This window comes from Corvus hawaiiensis, chromosome 21 (assembly GCF_020740725.1).
Source record: "Corvus hawaiiensis isolate bCorHaw1 chromosome 21, bCorHaw1.pri.cur, whole genome shotgun sequence".
Lineage (NCBI taxonomy): Eukaryota > Metazoa > Chordata > Aves > Passeriformes > Corvidae > Corvus > Corvus hawaiiensis.
In genome coordinates, this window is record NC_063233.1 from 5,077,075 (window position 1) to 5,095,245 (window position 18,171).

Sequence of the window (18,171 nt, forward strand, 5' to 3'; positions counted from 1 at the left end):
CGCCGGGCGCGGAGCGGCCGCGGGGGCGCGGAGGGGCGGAGGGGCGGCGCGCCCCGCCCCGCGCTGCGGGAGCGGGATGGGGATGGGGAGGGGGCTCCGGCACGGCCCCGCCGCTCCCAATGGCGGGAGGACTCGGGAGAGAAGGGGATTCCAGAGCGGCCCCCGCCGCCGGGACCCTCCCCTCCCACCCGAGGCGCTCCGCAGGGATCAGCGGGAAGCCGCGGAGGGAAATGTCGGGAATCGGGGTCCTGCTTGCGGGGGGCTGATGGGCAGCGGGGGGATGAGGAGAGAGGGGCGCTAGCCGTGGGAACACAGAGCCTAGAGCAAGGCTGAGCTCCGAGTTCGGGGGTGACCTTGGTGGCACATCAACACCTCCAGCTGTAGAAGCATTTTCCAACCCCTGGGTTCCTCAGCTGAAGAGGGGTCTGTTCCCGACATGGAAAAGTCGGATCCTTGTGGGTCCCTTTCAGCTCAGGCTGTTCAGGCTGAGCGAGCTGGGGAAGAGAAGGCTCTGTGAATACCTTAGAGCCCCTTCCAGCACCTAAAGGGGCTCCAGGAGAGCTGGAGAGGGACTTTGGACAAGGTCATGAAGGGACAGGACAAGGGGGAATGGCTTCACACTGACAGAGGGCAGGGTTTAAATTAGATATCAGGAAGAAATTCTTCCCTGTGAGGGTGGTGAGGCCCTGGCACAGGGTGCCCAGAGAAGCTGTGGCTGTCCCCTCCCTGAAAGTGCCCAAGGCCAGGATGGATGGGGCTCTGAGCAGTCTGGTTTAGTGGAGGGTCTCCCTGCCTGGAAAGAGGGTTGGACTAAATGATCTTTAAGGTCCCTTCCAACCCAAACCCTTCTGTGATTCTACCATTCTCTCACACCAGGGTTCCATGGAGCCTTCACTCACTCTCTGCAATGTGTACATAGAGAGATGAAGTTCAATCACTTCAAAAGCCTCACAGATTCAGCCTACAGCAGGTTTGTGGTGCAGCCAGGAAACCATACAAGTGTTAAAAGCAGCAGCACCTGGCTTTTCCCCACCTCAAACCCATGGAGGGCTTTGTGCCTCCACAGCAGCTCAGTGTCTGTGTGCAGTCATTAGCTGTACCGATGCACACGATAAATACAGTTTTCTTCCCTCCTGTGTTGCAATGAGGGCCCTGCTGAAGCTGCCCGGGCATGCCTGGACTCCTGGGGTAGCAGCCAAAGAGGGGGAAAATCCGTGCCTGGATGCAGCAAAACCTGTCTGCGAGGCTGTGGAGAGCCCAGCACAACGCACACGGGGTGTTTGCTGAGGGCACAGAGGAGCACAGCTGACACAGCGCTGCTCTTTGCACCTTTATTGTTTTTAACCAGCCAAACGTTGCCTGACACTCACTTCTCCAGGGATACATTCCCCAAGTGGATGTTTCTAAAATGCCTCGTCCTCCATTACCCAGCCTCACACAAACGAGCTCACTAAGGCAGAAGAGGATAAAAACACCATCACCATGTCCCAGCAGCGGCACAGCCCGGGGGATGAACTGGAGGGATGGCACTGAGCGACAGGGGACTGGCAGCACGTGGCAGTGAGAGCTCTGTGAGGCTGTGTCTCCCCTCCAGCAACCCTCCCAGTCCCTTCCAACATTTGCAGGGCTTTTAGGGACAAAGGCCTGCCTGCGACTTCAACATAGGCCTCAGCAGATTCCACTCTAGTCCCCAAATGTGTTGCAAAATGTCCTGTGCAGCCCCTTCTTTGCTGCCCATCAGCAAAACACCAATGTTTGCAGTATTTCCCTTCATCTGTGGTCCCTGGGCTGTAACCACATTGCAGCAGGGGTGTCCTTTTGTGTGCAGAGCATGACCTGTCCATGCCCAGCTGGGGGTCCAGCAAGGTCCCAAACCTTCCCTGCACAGCAGAGGCATTCTAGCACAGGCTCTGCTGCTGCAAAACTGATGTTGAATGGATTTAATTCTATTTAAAACTTTGCCCTGCCTCCACCACATGGAACGCTGAGGAGAGAACGCAGATCACACAGATGAAAGGAGAAAAGTAATCGGAAACTATGCAAGCCAGTCACTTTCACTTCCCAATTATTAGCTTTACCCCTATTACTGTTTAAGTAACAACACTAGTGACATTTTCTAGGATGAAGTGACATTTCTACAGGCAGAGAAACACAGCCCAAGCCTGGAAAGACTCCTGGGGCTGATAGGATTGAAATCTGAACAGCGACTGGGGCACAAAACAATCGTGCCCAGCTGAATGTGGTCAGTGCGCCCGGAGAAGGAGCTGGGTTGTTTGCTCAGAGGAAAATTCAATGCAGGCCAGTCCTTGAGAGTAGTTTTGCTTTATAAATCCCCCTGGCTCTCTCTTCCAAGACAGACCTCAGGCATTGCTCACATCTCCCACCATCAGCAACTGGAGCACAAGCTCAGAGCCAGCCCAGCCCTGACCCAGGGTGGCTTTTTGATTAAGCAACGTGTGCCGCTCGCAGGGCTTCCACTGTCTGATCCCCACAGTGCAGCCATGGAAATGATCATTCCCTGGGCGGTATTTGCCGTTGCTGCCGCGGTCAGAGCGGGTTCCTGCTCAAAGGGAAGCTGTTACCTCTCCTGCCACACCAGTGCTGGAGGTTGGGATGGATCCAGTGCTCCACGTTCTGACTGTAAAAGCTGGGAGCTGTGTGGGCTGCACAGCCGAGTGTGTGTCTGCAGAAAGCCTTTCCTTCCTCGGGTTAATAAAACCCTGGAGTTCTTTTTCCCCAGGACACAGCAAGTCTGTCAGGCTCAGCCACGCAGCCTTTTGTTCCACGTGGGCTCACCAGGCTGTGCACGTTTCATCAGCATCCTCAGACGCCATCACGGGGGTTTTCCCCAATGCATCCTTCCTGATTTAATTGCCAGGATTGCAGCTGCCTCGTGGGAATAGCCCTGCATGCAAGCAGTGAGGTGCAGTCCGCCCCGATCTCGTGTGCTCATTCTGTGCTTCATCACAAATGGTCTTTTCTGTCCCCCTTCGTCCTCCTCACTGATGTGCTCAGACCTAAAAAATCAGTGGTGTTACACATTCCAAGCACAGCACCCACTGAATCGCACCCTGGGCATGGCTGGAGCTGTTTGTGGGGAAATTTGGGATGGGGTAGTATCCAGTATGGCATACTTGCACTCTCGGATGTGCTTTGACGCAGGATCTGCCCCAGGAAAAGGAGAAGAGAGGCAGGGGATGGACTCTGGTTAGCCCATCCCATCCCCTTCCTCGCTCCTCCCCTTCCCAGGGCTGGACGAGGCACCACACGGGATCCGTTCAGGCTCCAGGCTTCTCCAAACCGCTTTTTCCTACTGCATCATGTAACCCACACATCCACCCACCCATCCATCACAGTTGTCTTTGTGGCCAGTGTCACCCGCAGTCCTGTCAGCTCGTGAACATCCCCCTTCCACATCCACCCACCCAAAAGCAGATCGAGAAGATGCTCCAAAACCAACAGACCACATGAGCGAGGAATCTGTGACTGGAGACATCAGTCTGGCAGTGAACTCACGGAGCAGAGCACACACAGCTTGTAGTTTATGCTTTTTTGCGGAAAAGCCAAGTTTTGCTCAGAGTTTTCTTGTGCCAAAGCAGGAGTGGGTCAGCAGGGGAGTGGTGAAGCATCAGAGCCTGGAATGGGGAAGGAACATACACACAGAGGAGATTAATTATATCAACTACAAAAATAGTTGCTATTTTAAGGTTAATGCTTGAGTGATCTGACTCAGTCAGAAAAAGAGCCAAAGGAGTAATTGGCATCAGCGCTGGCTGCTCCCCCAGCCAAGCCATGGTCACCGCTGGCACAGAGAGCCACCAGAATAGCTGCTTTTCCAGATGATTTGGAAAAAAATGCCATTAGAGTGAGTTCAACATCCTGGTGCAACAACCACGAGCACAGGAATGCATCAGCTCGTCCTGGGGACACCCTCGGCTTCCCACGCATCGCCCGCATCTCTCAGATTACAACCATTTTACATACGTACGATCGCAGCACTGTGAGCAGCTTTGAACGGGACTCCACAGCTTCCAGCTCACCAAGCAGGGTGTTCCTGAAGCTCTTTTAAGCTTGACAAGATGCGAGTGAGCTGCTCTTGCTTCGCCCCTGGTATCACTGCAGGTCACAGCAAGCACCCAGTGCTGGCATTTACCAACTGCTTTGATAGGTGAGCTGTATATGACTAAACAAGAAAGCCCTTAAAAATCAAGATTTATAACCCAAACCACTCCAAGACTCTGACTCCAGCAGCTCTACTGGCTATCACTGCTATAAATTAATTTCTATCGCACCACATTTTAATGCCAATACATGGCTTCAGAGAAACGAAACAGACACAAAACACACCAGGTTTTTGCGTAAGTAGCAGCAGAAATGGTGCCCTGCAGGCTCTTTCCCCAGGAAATGGAAGTGTAGATATTGAAATGATGGCCAAATGCAGCGGAAGGTCTGGAAATCACAACTGTGCCAAGGCTGCACGTACAGCTGTCGCTCGAGACTGACACGCAGCCGAGGCGCTGAGCGTTACAATTTGCTACGCTATTAATTTCTCTGTTAAATTCTAGTTTATTTTTTAAAGCCTGTATTCTCTTTACAGCCTCTGGGGCTGTAATTGTTATGCTAATGTAGGAAGCCGGGAAGGGTGGCTGTGGTGAACTCATCAGCTGTTCTCCTATTGCCTGCAGTTTGCAGGCAGCCCTGGGCTGAGACAAAGCCAAGCAGGAGGTTTTGTGGATCTTCCTTCGATCTCCCTTCACGGCACATCACAAATCCCAGCTGGCAAGTGGGAAATCATCCTTGTTCTGCTCGTGCCGTCCTCGTCCTGCAGAGCTCAGCCCAGCCACCTTGAGCCTTGAGCCAAGGCTTGACTCCAGACAGGCTGAAAATAAAAGGCTCCTCGTAAGGACGACCAAGGAGTGCAGTGCACTTTGTCTGGGTGAGATAAGATCACAGTCACAGAGGCGGCAGCAGCATTTTGCAGCAAAGACTCCCGGCAGCATCCACCAGCACCCTCAGGGCTGGAAGAGGGGTGAGAGAAGCTGTTCTCCACCTTGTTCTCCACACACTGGGCAGGTGACTTGAGCACTGCTCACCAGGTCTGCTGCCAAGCTTCAGCAGGGTTTTTAATAACAAACCCCACATCTGTGAGAGAAGCGTCCTTAAATCTGAAAGACCGAGGTTTGGAGCAGAAAAAAGCTTTAAAAAAAATACACGTATTTGTAAGAACCTTCAAAATAAAGGGCAGCCACGTGGCTTCCAGCTCTTCTGTGATCCTGCCCGGATGTTTGCTCTGAAGGCAGCTCCGTGTCCATTCCGTGCGGAGCTCTGAGCATGCAGAAGGCACAGGGAGTGGGTGTGGTGGTGGGTTTCACACCACAAACCAGACAGAAATCAGCCTCTTGATTACTCATGAATCCTACACTGGCTGATCAGCCCCTCGGTGCCTGGGGTCTGTCTGCCGAGGACATGCGGAGGCCGGGGCAGCTACTGGGGCTGGTGCTGCTGACCTGCTCTGGTTTTAAGACAAGACACAAGTCTCTTGAGCAAGCTTTGTAGGCAAACTGTGCAGTCAGCAGTGATGTCTGCCCACCCAAATCCTACCCTGCAATCATTAAAAAAAAAAAAACCAAACAAAAAACCAAACCAAACCATAACAATCCCCAAAACCATTCAAACATACAAAATGGACCTGATTGACCTGTACCTATTCTTCAAATTTTGTTGCTGTTTAAGAGTTTGAATTGTTGCCTCCCCTAAGGCTGCTCTGATTCACGGCAACACTCGGGCATTGTGTGCTTGGTAAATCCCAGCAGATATTTCCGCTCAGATTTTGCAGCAACAGTTAAAATCCTGACTGACTCAGAATACAGATTAGGGCACACACCAACCAGCTTCATTTCAACGTGTTCCTCCTATGGAGCAGCCAGGCTCACTCAAGGCGCCTATGAGGTTTAACAGTAAAACTAAAATGACCCCCCAAACCAGGAATTATGCACGCAATATACTTCCCACTGAGATAAGCAAATGGAAAATGGCTGAGCCAAGCATTTCATCCAGCTCACAGCCAACAAGGGGTCATTCCCTGCAGTGTATTTAGCAATGATTTGTCCAGCCTAGTGTTGATTATCTAAAACAACACAGAACTGCCTCCATTTCTCCAGGGAGATTGTTTGCAGCCAAACTCATTGGCAAAAGGTTTCTCCTAACATCTTGTTTTCCTCTACTTTCGTTACATCTCACCTCTCCACAGCTCAGCCTTTGGCCACACTTATTCCAAACCCGTTTCCGTGGGCTCCCCCATGCAGCCATTTTGTACTGAGCTACATCTTCTTGGCTCTTTTTAATCATCACTTAGTCAGGCTTACAGCTTTAATTCTTGTAATCTTCTGCCATTGCCCAATTCCTTCATCTCAGTCACTGCAGCTGTTCTTTGTAGCCCCTCCAATTTGGCTACCAGCTCCTGGTATGAGATCCATCCCAAAATGAACAAGTTTGGCTTCTCCCAGGGGAGGCAGATCAATACCTTCACAGCTGTGCTGGGTGGAGGACTCCTTCCAGCTTCACAGAGCTCCTGCAGAACAAAGATCCCGAGCAGTTCAGGGAAGAGGCAGCTGGAGCACTGACAATGACTCTTCCACACCCGCAGTAGGTGGTGGGTGCATTCTCAGGGAGACGCTGGGATACTGTGCCACCTTACCAAAGTGACTCAGGACTGAAGGCACGTAGAAGATCTGCACCCCCAAATGTCCTCAGGGACTAAACCCCCCCAAACCTATTACTACACTTACAGGTGACCCATGTTCTAACTGCTCCTTTCACTGAGGATGCTCTTGCCAAGCTCAGCACAATCATCCCAAGAAGGAGCAGTAAAAGGAATTTCACACCATCCCTTCCATTTTAATCCTCACCTTTTCCACCTGCCACCCCTGTAACAACCTCACCTCCCATGCCTGTATTTTTTTTTTTTTCAGGAATACAAGAGCCATCTCATGTATTGTGTCTCAGCCACCCCACAGAAAATATCCCATGGGGAGAAAAGCCACAACAAAGCAGTGTCACCCCAATTATACCATTTTCTATGGATGAGAGAGGAGAAAAGGAATGGATGACATGCATTTTTTTACTACTTAAGACAGAAGAAAGCCCTTGCCTCCTAATGGAGGGCCCCAATATCAGGATCAGCTGTGCCAATACAAGCTGTGTTATTACCTCTGCTGTACAAAGCAATTTGGTTTTTATTGACCATTCGCTATATAGGGCACTACAACACTCTCCCCTCATTAGAGCCTGTCAGTCAGAAGGCAAAGGAAGGCAAAAACAAGATTTAAGGAGAAGGCAGCTCTTTGTAGTCATGAGGATAACCTTGCTGGAGCAAAAGCATAGACAGCAGGCAGCCTGGGCTGCAACAAAGAGCTGCAAATGATCAGACAGCTGGGAATTTCAGACACTGGAAGAAAAACCTTAGTGCAGGTTGAACAATTTACCTCCCCTGGGCAGGAAAACACCTACAAAATTGCATCCAAACACAGAACACTGAGGAGAGTTTTGTTAGCTCTGGTTTTGTTTCTTCTTCTCCCTGTGTAAGTCTGCCAGATGACCTCTGCTTGCAATAGACCTCAAATATTGGGAGCTCTTCTTTGTGTCTCCTTGGAGAAAATGGTCAGAAATCAATTTTTCCACTGATAATTTCATTTGGTCTCCTTATCAAGTGAGTGTTCCCACAATTTAGTCCCACCTTACCCACTCCACCCCTAACATTTCACCTTTCCTTATGGCTGAGGGATGTTTTGGCTCAGTGCAGGCAACTCCAGGAATGAGTCTCAGAGCTGCTGTCAGGGAATGCTAAGGGGGAATGTTTTAAGGCCAAATACACAACAGACAGAATATGCAGATGATGTTCCAGTTTGGAGAAACCTGCATTAAAGAGATTTAGACCACTCTAGTGCAACAACCAGTGAGCACCTGCATCAGGAAAAGTTTGTTCTAACTTACGGTGGGGTATTAGGAAATCCAGGTTCCAAGTACTTTTTATAGTTTAGCTCCCTGGTAAAACACCACCCACCCAGAGGCTTGAGGCAACACAGAAGCGGCTGCCTGGGAGGTGCAGGGTTGAGAAGACAGGCTATTTCTGGCGTTACCCCTCGGTGGTAGGATGAGAACCATAGGCTGAACTGTAAGAAACATCTTGAAGACTCGAATTTCGTGCTGAAGGACATATGCTTTTGAGGGACGGGGGATTATCAGGAAGAACACTTCACAGGAATGCTGTGCCCTCCTCATCCCTGCCAACCCAACCAGTTTGCAGAACTGAAATACAAGGTTAGATCTCAACACCTCAGGAAGAGCACAACTACAGACATCCCAAATTACCATCAGTCTAACCTAAAATAGGTCAAGGACTTGCCCCTCTGAGATAGTGTGGACAGATCCACCAAAGATATTACTTAAACAGTAAGTTTCTATCCTTAACTTGTATCTGGACACCGAGGTTCAAAGCATCAGCTCCTTTTCTGCTCTCACCTGGCAAGCTGACCACAGGGCTGGAGAGCAGCACAGATGCTCCTGCATTCCTGCCTGCCCCAGACTGCAGGAGACACAGGGCTGTGAGAAACACTTCTGTTTAAGACTCAGTCCACAAACTATTGCCTAAGTTCAGCTTACAAACTTAAAAGAGCAGCTGGGCACATACAAGCACAGCTCCAGTACCTGGAGCTCAAGAAAAGGCACCTCAGTGAACCTCACTGGGTCACTGACAGGAAAGCTTTTCCCTTCAAAAGAAGTTTTCCACACAAGTTTTGTGATTTGGCCCTGTATCCATGATGCAGATGTTGATGGCTGGAAACAGAAGTTGAGCACAGGGAAATGCAGACTTTGGGATCAATGGGTCAGCTTGGCTGCTGGCAGTTCAGAAGGAGAAAATGAGATGCATTAAAAACTTCTTTCTGGTCAGTCTTTATTTTACACATTTGCATCACAGCAGGGAAACCAAGTTACACAGACTGTCCTGACTTATCTCTACCTTGTTTCTCTTCAAATAATGTTTGCTGTTCTTTTAATAAAGTTTAAAAAAATACTGAAAAAAATCCATTTTTACATCTGAACAGGAACTGAGGAATAGGATATTTACAGGTCACCAAAACCCCAGGAACTGGACCTTGCTGTACACAGAAAAGTCTTCTTTAGTTCTTCTGGAGGTCATTTACTAAATGAATTCAAAGCTACATTGTACAAGGTGCCCTAAAGCTGCTTAATGACACAAGAGGATCTAGAATTAATTATTAATAGTTCCTAAAGGGCAAGGGAAGCTATTTAGACCCATGCTCTGTTTTGATAGAGCAGGTACCAGCTCCACTGGCTACAGGATGAAGTGCTTCTGATGATGTGGAGGTCGGACTCTACTTTAGTACACAGAGAGCAGAACACTTGAGTGAAATCCCACAGGGAAGTATTTATTAAGAATTGTCCTTTCTAGAGGATTGCTGCAGTCAAAACATAAATGGGTTCTTGAGCCAGTCAGCCTACAAGAAGTGATTCTTTTCTCAGCCACTTTCTTCCTACACCACTCAACATCTGAGTATCAGTATTTTCCTAAATCCTGTTCCAGCCACTTGGGAGCACAGGTCATGTATAGTTCTCCCTGGATCATTGCTATATCCAGGCAAGAAACTACAAGGGGGAAAATGCACAGCTTCCCAATATTCCTAAGGAAAAGTGATTAATCAGCCCAAAACAGTGTCATATCCAGCAGCTACAAAAAAGAAACCAAATTAATTCAATTTAGAATAACCTTTTACAGCAAATCAACCCCAGGGAACACAAAGAAACATAGGTCAAGTGTCTCTGGGCAGCACCACCTCAGCTTTTGTGAAACATTGAGGCTACTGACAATGTCACAGTTTCAGTGTGAGCCCCACAATGTTCAAACCTCACTGCACCTCCCACTCCTGCAGATCACAGCTCCTCACTCTTTGTACACAGGTGAAAAATGGGGACGTGCTCTATGAGTGAAGTAGGGATCATAACAGGATCTATAAAACATCTGCTTTCAAGTGACAGCAGTCTGTTAGCTGGCGTGACAGGTCAAAATGAAGGAGACTAAAGGTAGGCTAAAGGAAGAAGGATTTCCTTCCCTCTCCTTACTAGGTAGGGAACTGCAGTTCTCAAAAGAGCCTACAATACCCAATATTCGCTTCAAATCGGGAAGTTTTCAAATAAACAACAAAATCCCCTCCCTTCTCATCAATTTGATTGTCAGTGACTTGACTGCTTTTCTCTAGAGGAACACAGAGTAAGGAAAAAAGACTAAAAATCTTCCACGGGACTTCCACCAGATGTGCACACTGGAGTGATCAAGACATGCCCTTTCATGGCCAGAAGGAATGTTACAGTGCTCAAGGATACATGGTGGATGCACGCTCATGCTAGAGAGGGTCCACTTAGCTTAGAAAAAATACATCTTCCACACTATGAGCTCCAGACAAAATGCTGCAATGCAGCAAATTTTTACAACATGCTCTCCCAGGGTATGCCAGCATGGAAATCCAGGAACGGGGCACTCAGCTGGAGGGAAACACTGAACAATGCACTGCACACATCACGACACACCGAGTTAGATGACAACATGAAAGAGCATCTTAATAGGACAGCATGTGGCTTCTTCAACTCAAACTGCTCCACTCCGAGCAGGCAGCAGCAGTGTTCCAGATGACCCCATTATGTCTTGCTTTCTTTTAGTACGTCTCTTGATGAACCATCAAGGAAAACATTTTCCAGCCTGAAGAATGCAAGAGTCTGGCAGTTGCACTGCAAGGAGGCTTCCTCTGGAAGACAGCCTGCTGAGCAGCTACGGCAGGAAGGAGGAGTGCAGCAGGGGCACGTGCATGTCAGCATCCACAGGGATTTATTGGGGCATAACCTGCATTACAAGTGAAGACTGAACCAATCTCATTTTTATCTGCAGAGGGGACCGAGTGCTCCGCTGCAGCAACATATGGGAAAGCATTCAAACCATTTATTCCCATTGCACCAGACCTGCCGTTCCAGGACTCCTGTCCCTCTGCTGCTGGGTACTGTCGGGGCGATTGCTTCAGCTCCTCACTTCAGTAAAAGCAGCGACAGGGAAGTAAAGCTGCATATCCCTAAACGATCTGCAATCCACAACAGCTCCTCTCGCTTCCCTCCCTTCGAGAGGCACAGCTTCCTACCAGATAAGCAGCCATCAGCATGTGAAAGGCAAGCACTGATTATCCTGCCTGGGAAGCTCCAAGCTGCTGCACTCCACTAGCCCTGGAGTCATGCAATGCCAGCCATGCAGCTGTGGGTCTGCCTGGGAAGGAGGGGAGGGAGCAGTGCTGTCTTTGATGCTCTGCAGTGCAGCACTCACCGTGCTGGAGAGAAGCACAACTGCGGCCATCCTCTCCACCCTCCAACATCCCAGCTGCCGACCCACCCATCATATCCATCCTACACCCCTGCACGACAGACTTTTTGTCCTGCTCCAAGGAACTGCACCAGAGAAAAATTCACTTTGGAAACGGCTGCAAAAAGATTCTTCTGAGTTTTGGTTTGACCATGACTTTGATTTTCCTTCCTAATGCTCAGGTCTGACCATTTCCTGCTGCTTGGCATCCTGTGTAAAGCACCAGCTAAAGCTGGTTGTAGAGCTGACTGCTGAAGCTCAGGGTTGAACTTGGAAAAAGCTCTTGTAAAAAAATACTTCCAGAATACTGCTGTGGCTTTTCATGCCAAGACAAAAAGAAATGACCCGGTTTTTTTGGCCTTTGACTGGTGAGCCAGGGACTTGGCAGATAAACCTACACCATATGCAACTTTAGCAAAAAAACTGCATCTATTAAAAAAAAAAAAAGAGAAACCTGAGACTAAGGTAACAGCACCTGCCAAACTGTCAGCTCCACTGATGCTGAGGTATGGAATAGGCAGCTGTTTGGAACCAGCTCAGCACTTCCTGGGACCACAGCACAGCCCTCGAGGTTTTCAGTGAAATGCCACACCCAGGACAATTTCACATCTCATTCACAAAAGGAATTCACAGGCTCTAGAATAGCATCGTCCAGATGCACTTCGTTCCTGACAGCACATCCTTATCCCTTACATACCTCAGTGCTAACACACTTCTTCAGTGGGCTTCTCTCAACAGACTTTACAGCCTGTTTGAGCAGCCCTTTGGATGCAGTGAGTGACACTTCCCAGGGACAGAGTAACTGCAGAGGATGAGTTTTTCAGGTATTGCATTTAAATGTATGATGATCTGGGACTGCCTGTGTTTTGTTTATGGTCCAATTTCTCACACTTCAGCTAAATACGCAGATGACTTCTTCCTACAGAAGGCTTAAAAGGCCCGTAGGTCACCAAACAGCCTTTCCAGTGGTATAGGATCTCTTCCCACTAAAACCATCTCACTGCAAGTCAATGACAGCAAAGTCAAACTATCACTGCTGTGATTACTGTGAAGTTACAGCTGAGGAGGAAAACAGAAGAGGACACTGCAGCCAGAGACAAATGCTATTCTTGTGCTTTACCTGAAGAGAAAGCAGTTCCAGGTATCAAAGCAGGTAGATTTGTTTCTACCATTTCCATGGTGCACAGAACCAACACCTGGGAAAAGAAGGGGCAATGGGGGAAAGTGATGCTGCTCCTCAAACAGCAAGTCTTGGTACAGACAGCTCACCAACAGCTCCACAATCCCTGCTCAGGAGTGAGGAAGTGGTTCAAGATTATAGAGGAAATCCTCCTTCTCAGATTGAAGAATAAAATAACCTAGTGGCTAACAGTTCTCTTATCAGCTGTGCCCCAGAAATGTAGTCTCTCCAAAAAGCCAATTCCTGAATGAGTCTGTAAGCGATGCTGGCGCATCCAGAGCTCTGACAGTGTCTCTCCCTGACACCCTGGCAGAAGCACCTGGCTCAACAGCACCACATGTCAATGTCTCTGCATGAATATTAAGGCTTCAGTGGGTCAGTGACTTACACTTGATTTATTTTCGTAAAGCTAATCCTCATTTCACCAGGAGCCACTTCCATCCTCCCCCAAATTAACACCCATTCTCACTACTACAGCTCTGGACACCAACTGCCCTACTGACAATCCCAGGGACTACAGAGAAAAAAACATGAGGCATTTTGGAACATATCTGTAAAGACTCCACTGCAAGTCTGCAGCTAACAGTCAAGGATTCTATATTCCCCTTCATCAAGGTTCTGGTCATAATCTTCTCCTCTCCTGATAAAAACCAAACATTTAGGACTGGGAGTTACAGCTGCCAGTTTTTGGTGGCAACACCACTTTGACCAGTTCAGCTCATCTCAAACAGCAGTGTCATTAATCCTACACAGCCAGAGAGATACAAGTAGCCATCCAGAGAGGCCCAGTAACTCAGGATAACTGTGAACCAGAGATTTATGCTGCAGTAAAATGGCTAGACAGATTTTCATTGGAGAGTCTGGTACTGTTTACACTGTGCCAGAAAGGAGCGACTTTTGAAATACCTTGAAAATATTTTATGAAGGCAACCAAAGTGCTCTGGGTCACAGCTTGAAAGTAAACATTTAGGCAGACCCCTAAAAAGCAAACATCAGTCTTACACCTTTTGTGTACTTGTTGTCAGGTGGGGGTGAGTCACGAGCAACTCCATGGACAGTGAAGAATGTACATAAATGCTTATTGCACTATGGGCTTAGTGCTTTAATGGAGAACAGTCACTCGTTTCCTGTATAGCAACACAGCTGAAAACCTGACACATTCAGGTGGACACCTGCAGGGATAAGACAAGAAGATACTTATCACCTCTCACACTTGTATGAGCAGTGGCAGAAGTCATCTGATCCAATACCCGTTCAGTCTCTCAAATAACTGCAGTTGTTCCCATCCATTTGTTCTGCAACGTTTTGTCCAAGCCAAAAGGAGAGTTTATAAAAAGGAAAAAAAAAAAAAATACTTACATGTCTTTATCTTCTTTTCCCACCTTCTGACAGGCTTTGCAAGTCCCAGCATACATGTTACATAGCAAGTGTGTGTGTGTGTGTATATATATATGAGCATTATATAAAATATATTCTTTACATACACACTGAAGATCCCTCTTCACATTAGTATTACACATTCTGAAGAACACAACAATTCAGAATAAAGAACCGATCCAGAAAGGGGGGGAAAAACATAAGCTACCCAAAATCCCTAGGAAAGCTTCACACTCCTTGCAGGTACCAGGAGATCCCATTTTCTCAGGATCAAAGGAATAGTTATATTTCTGCACTGCTTTGCTCCCCCTAGACATACCCCACTCTGCAGTTTCAGTGGTGGGGAGTGCAAGTTGCTCCCTTTCCACTGAGAGTAATATTAATAAATTAAAAAAGTTTCTCTGAAAGTGCTGCCTTAGTCCAGTCCATCATGCTGTGCCTTCCCATTCGCCCTGAGGCTCTGCTGAACCATTCACCACTTTCTTGACCTTCTTCATGCCCTCCATTACTCCTGAAGTCGTCACCCTGGAAGAGAAGGGAGAAGCATCAGACATCAGACCTTGAACTGTAAAATCCATTTCAGCAACAGCTCACACCATCTTCCTGTACCTATCAAACAACACATGTCACATCTCTTTACCCACGCTGAGCAGTTTCCATGTTTGATCTCCTGTATAATCCTGGACACAACACAGATGGGCATTAGAAGCACAACCACTGTCCTTGAGTACCTCAAGGCCCTTCCCATCTATCATTAAGCTAAAGCAGCAAGTAATATTGGCTCATACTTCAAAAAAGGTAACAGGGGTGGTTAAACCAGGTGTTTACTTGCTAAATTTGAGCAGTTCACTTAAAACCCCCCATTTACTATACAGCTGATCACCCTTATTTCTGTGACTTTCTTCTGCATTTTAATAGGCACAATGTATTACACAAATACACATGCAGTGGACAGTGCCCCAAATGAACCATATTGGCTTAATGCACACCAGCTCCTCTTAACAGCAAAATGAGCAGCAACAAAACAGAAGTGAGAAGTCATCATTTTTATACCATCCAAGTCTGGATTTGTCATGGCAATCTGACCATTGAACTACAAAGCCTCACAATACCATTCAACGTTAGGTAGACTGAACTGTTTATCCAGGCAGAACAGCACCATTCCTCTTGGAACTGCCTTGGCTCTCCAACAGCTCTTCAGCTCAGCAGCTTTTCTCTGCTGCTACACAAAACAGGCAGTTTGGATGCACAACACATTTCCTTTATTCTTTTGCACAGTGTGATTCTCATTCCATACAGGTATTTTTTTTCCCCCACAACTATGTGACAAAGGTTATTTTGGATGCTGAAGGTAAGAGTGCCAGTAGCTCAATGCATTCCCAAGGGATGCCTGGAAGCACACACAGACCTGTCCTGTTCAAAGCTGCCCCTGTTGGTCTGTGAGTGCTTTCACCTGCTGTTTACCATGTCAGAGTGCTTTATTTGATCAGAGCTGCTAACAACATCTCCCCAGCATCTCCCCAAGAGGAGAAGTCACCTTCAGATAACGCTCTTCTTCCCTTAGCTCCATGTTAGATCCCAGCTTCTGCTCATGTACTGTAAAAATAATTTACTCAGCCTGCTGTGTTCAGTGATATTGCAGCAGGGGCCACACTGGGATCGTCAGTGGTTCAGACACTTTAGAGTGGGCCTAGATGAGCTTGGGCTTAATAGGAAAGGGTCACAAGATGTGCTGGTTTGGACAAGAGTACAGATCAAATAACTTTATTCCCTACTTAAAATAAAAAAAGAGAAGTACAGATAAAAGTAAGCAGGTTGCTTAAAGGAGAAAGATGGAATTAGTCAACAATTAACATTTCCTAGAAGAGGTCAAACTAATCAGTACAGAGCCATTTAGATCTCTCAAGTTCTCCCTGTTGACAAAGATTTCCCACAGTCATATAGGAAAAATTCTGGAGAAACATAAGCTAGACAAAACCAAAGTAGATGGATAACTAATCGGAAAAGTATGCATTGAGATGTACTTAATGGTTTCCTGTCAAAAGTGTAAGAACATTGAGTGTGGCTCCAGAGGGGCCTGTCCTGGGTTCACTTCTACTCAGTATTTTCAGTAATTGCCTGGGTAATGGAACAGAGAACTTGCTTATTAAATCTGCACAAGACACTAAGAGCTACATATTGGAGGACAGGACTAGAATGCAGAAAGATTCTGGCAAATCGAAGTAATAGTCTGAAAAGTACAGAAGGATGCAGCAAGACAGCTACCAAGTTTACTCTTCAGAAATAATCAACTTCGTAATTACTGAATGAGGAGCTAAGTATCCATTCCTCAGGGAGGAGCTGAAGATTGCCATGAACTACAAACCAGAAATGAGCACCCAGCACACCAATGCAGCAGCAGACACACCAGGATATACAAAGAGGTGTTTCACACATACATGACACCAAAGTCATCCCAACACTTGATTCACAGCTGGGAAGATCCCACCTGGCCCACAGCCTAGATTCCAGCACTGCACTCTAATGCCATTAGACAGCCACTGCACACCAAGGTGGTGACAGAAGTAATGGGAGGTTATGGCTAAGAGGGAATGATCCACTTCCCACGTTTATGGGACAGTTACACACAAAGTGCAGGCAGATCAAGTCATGTCCTTTGCTACCAGAGAGGCCATTTACTGTGTCCCCCCTCAGTAACAGCAAATAACTGGGAGAGATTTCTGTGTGGATTCTCCAACATTGAAGGTTACAGTCCATCTGAAGAGTTGAAGAGACTGTTCTTGTCTCGTGACAAGTGCATGAAGTAGCTCTCAAGCCCCTGCTTTTCTCAGATTGTTCAGGTGCAACAGGCAATTCCTCTCGCTCTCAGAATCAGTCCAGCCATCACATTTTAGTGCCAATAAAATAAGGGTTGCAGCACTAAGACCAAGCACACTGAAATCCTCATTACTGTCCTTGCAACAGTCTCAGCACTTCAGCTCTGACCTGCAATACAGCAGGGAAATGTCTGCTGAACTGCATTTCCAGCCCACAAATCAGAGCAGTTAAAATGCAACAAATCCTTCTTACTAAACCATCCCTCTCCAGAGAGCATTTCTGTGCCTGCCAGAGGGATATCTATCACAAATGAGACAGAGAAGGAGTTCCCCAAGCACTCCATCACACAGTGGTACATGCTGCAGAGATTTCATGGGGTTTATTTTTCTCCTGCATTGTATCCAAGGGATCAAGGAATGGCTAAACATTCAAAAGTATCTCCAGCTCTCCACAGTGGCAGATCTCAGCTGTCTTTTCTCCTGTTTATTTGTTTTATAGTCCAACAACAAACACTGCAATACTGGCAGCAGCCCGCCCTTACAAGCTGTTGCAAACTGGAGTGAAAACTGATCAGCCACAGAGCAAAAAAAGCTGATCTCCGCAAGGGAAAGATGTGTTAGGTGAAGAAAATCACTGCTAATGGAGCGCACCATGAATCAGTCTGCCATGAAGCACAACCTGAGAGAAAGCAGAGAAAAGCAACCGAGCAGGACGTCAAATCTCAGCACAGAATAAGCTGCCTCATGACAGAGAGAGAAACTCCAGATCCCAAGGCATAAGCAAAGATCAGTGTTACCACAACAGTTCCCTGCGTTGAGGTTGTTTTGGGTGTCAAGGAGAAGCAAAGTCTCCACACACTGAGTAAGATGGATTTACCGACTTGAGAACAAAACTACTAATGGTTCCTTCTCCTGCAATTCCTCCTCCAGTGGAAATATCTTAACCTCCCATGCATGTATGAACATCATTCTCACTCACGACCTGTAAAAGAGCCCTTTGATAGCCAGCATATAAAGCCAGCATACCAAATTAATGACATTTAAAAAAGAAAAAAAACAACCCAAGAATTCTTCCTTTCCCCTTCCTCACCCCCAGCTCATCTACTGTATTGTTTATATTTTTGCATTCATGCCCCAGAAATGGCATTAGGACTGGAAGCCTGACAGCTCTTTCTGCCAAGTGTGGCTGCACCTTTTCAAGCAGGGAACTTTAATATAACAAACTGTCAGCGACAAGCCCACGTAGTGACAGAACTCAAGAGGCTGCCCAGGACAGAATATACAGAAAGCCACTTTGCTGGTGATGAATGGCTATTGAACCTGCTTGAGAACGGACAGACAGGTCCTTAGCTCAGCTTTAGCCACACGCTGCTCTCCAC

At 47.4% G+C, this 18,171-nt stretch overlaps 1 protein-coding gene across 1 annotated transcript in view; it reads right to left on the minus strand.

Moving 5' to 3' along the window:
* Positions 1–8,936: 8,936 nt before the first annotated feature.
* The window catches only part of GPR107 (G protein-coupled receptor 107), a 38,714-nt gene continuing 29,479 nt past the window's right edge, over positions 8,937–18,171 (minus strand). Inside the window, exon 18 of the mRNA XM_048325373.1 lies at positions 8,937–14,501. Coding sequence (XP_048181330.1) covers positions 14,405–14,501 — 97 coding nt within the window. The 3' untranslated portion in view covers positions 8,937–14,404. The remainder of the gene's footprint in view (positions 14,502–18,171) is intronic.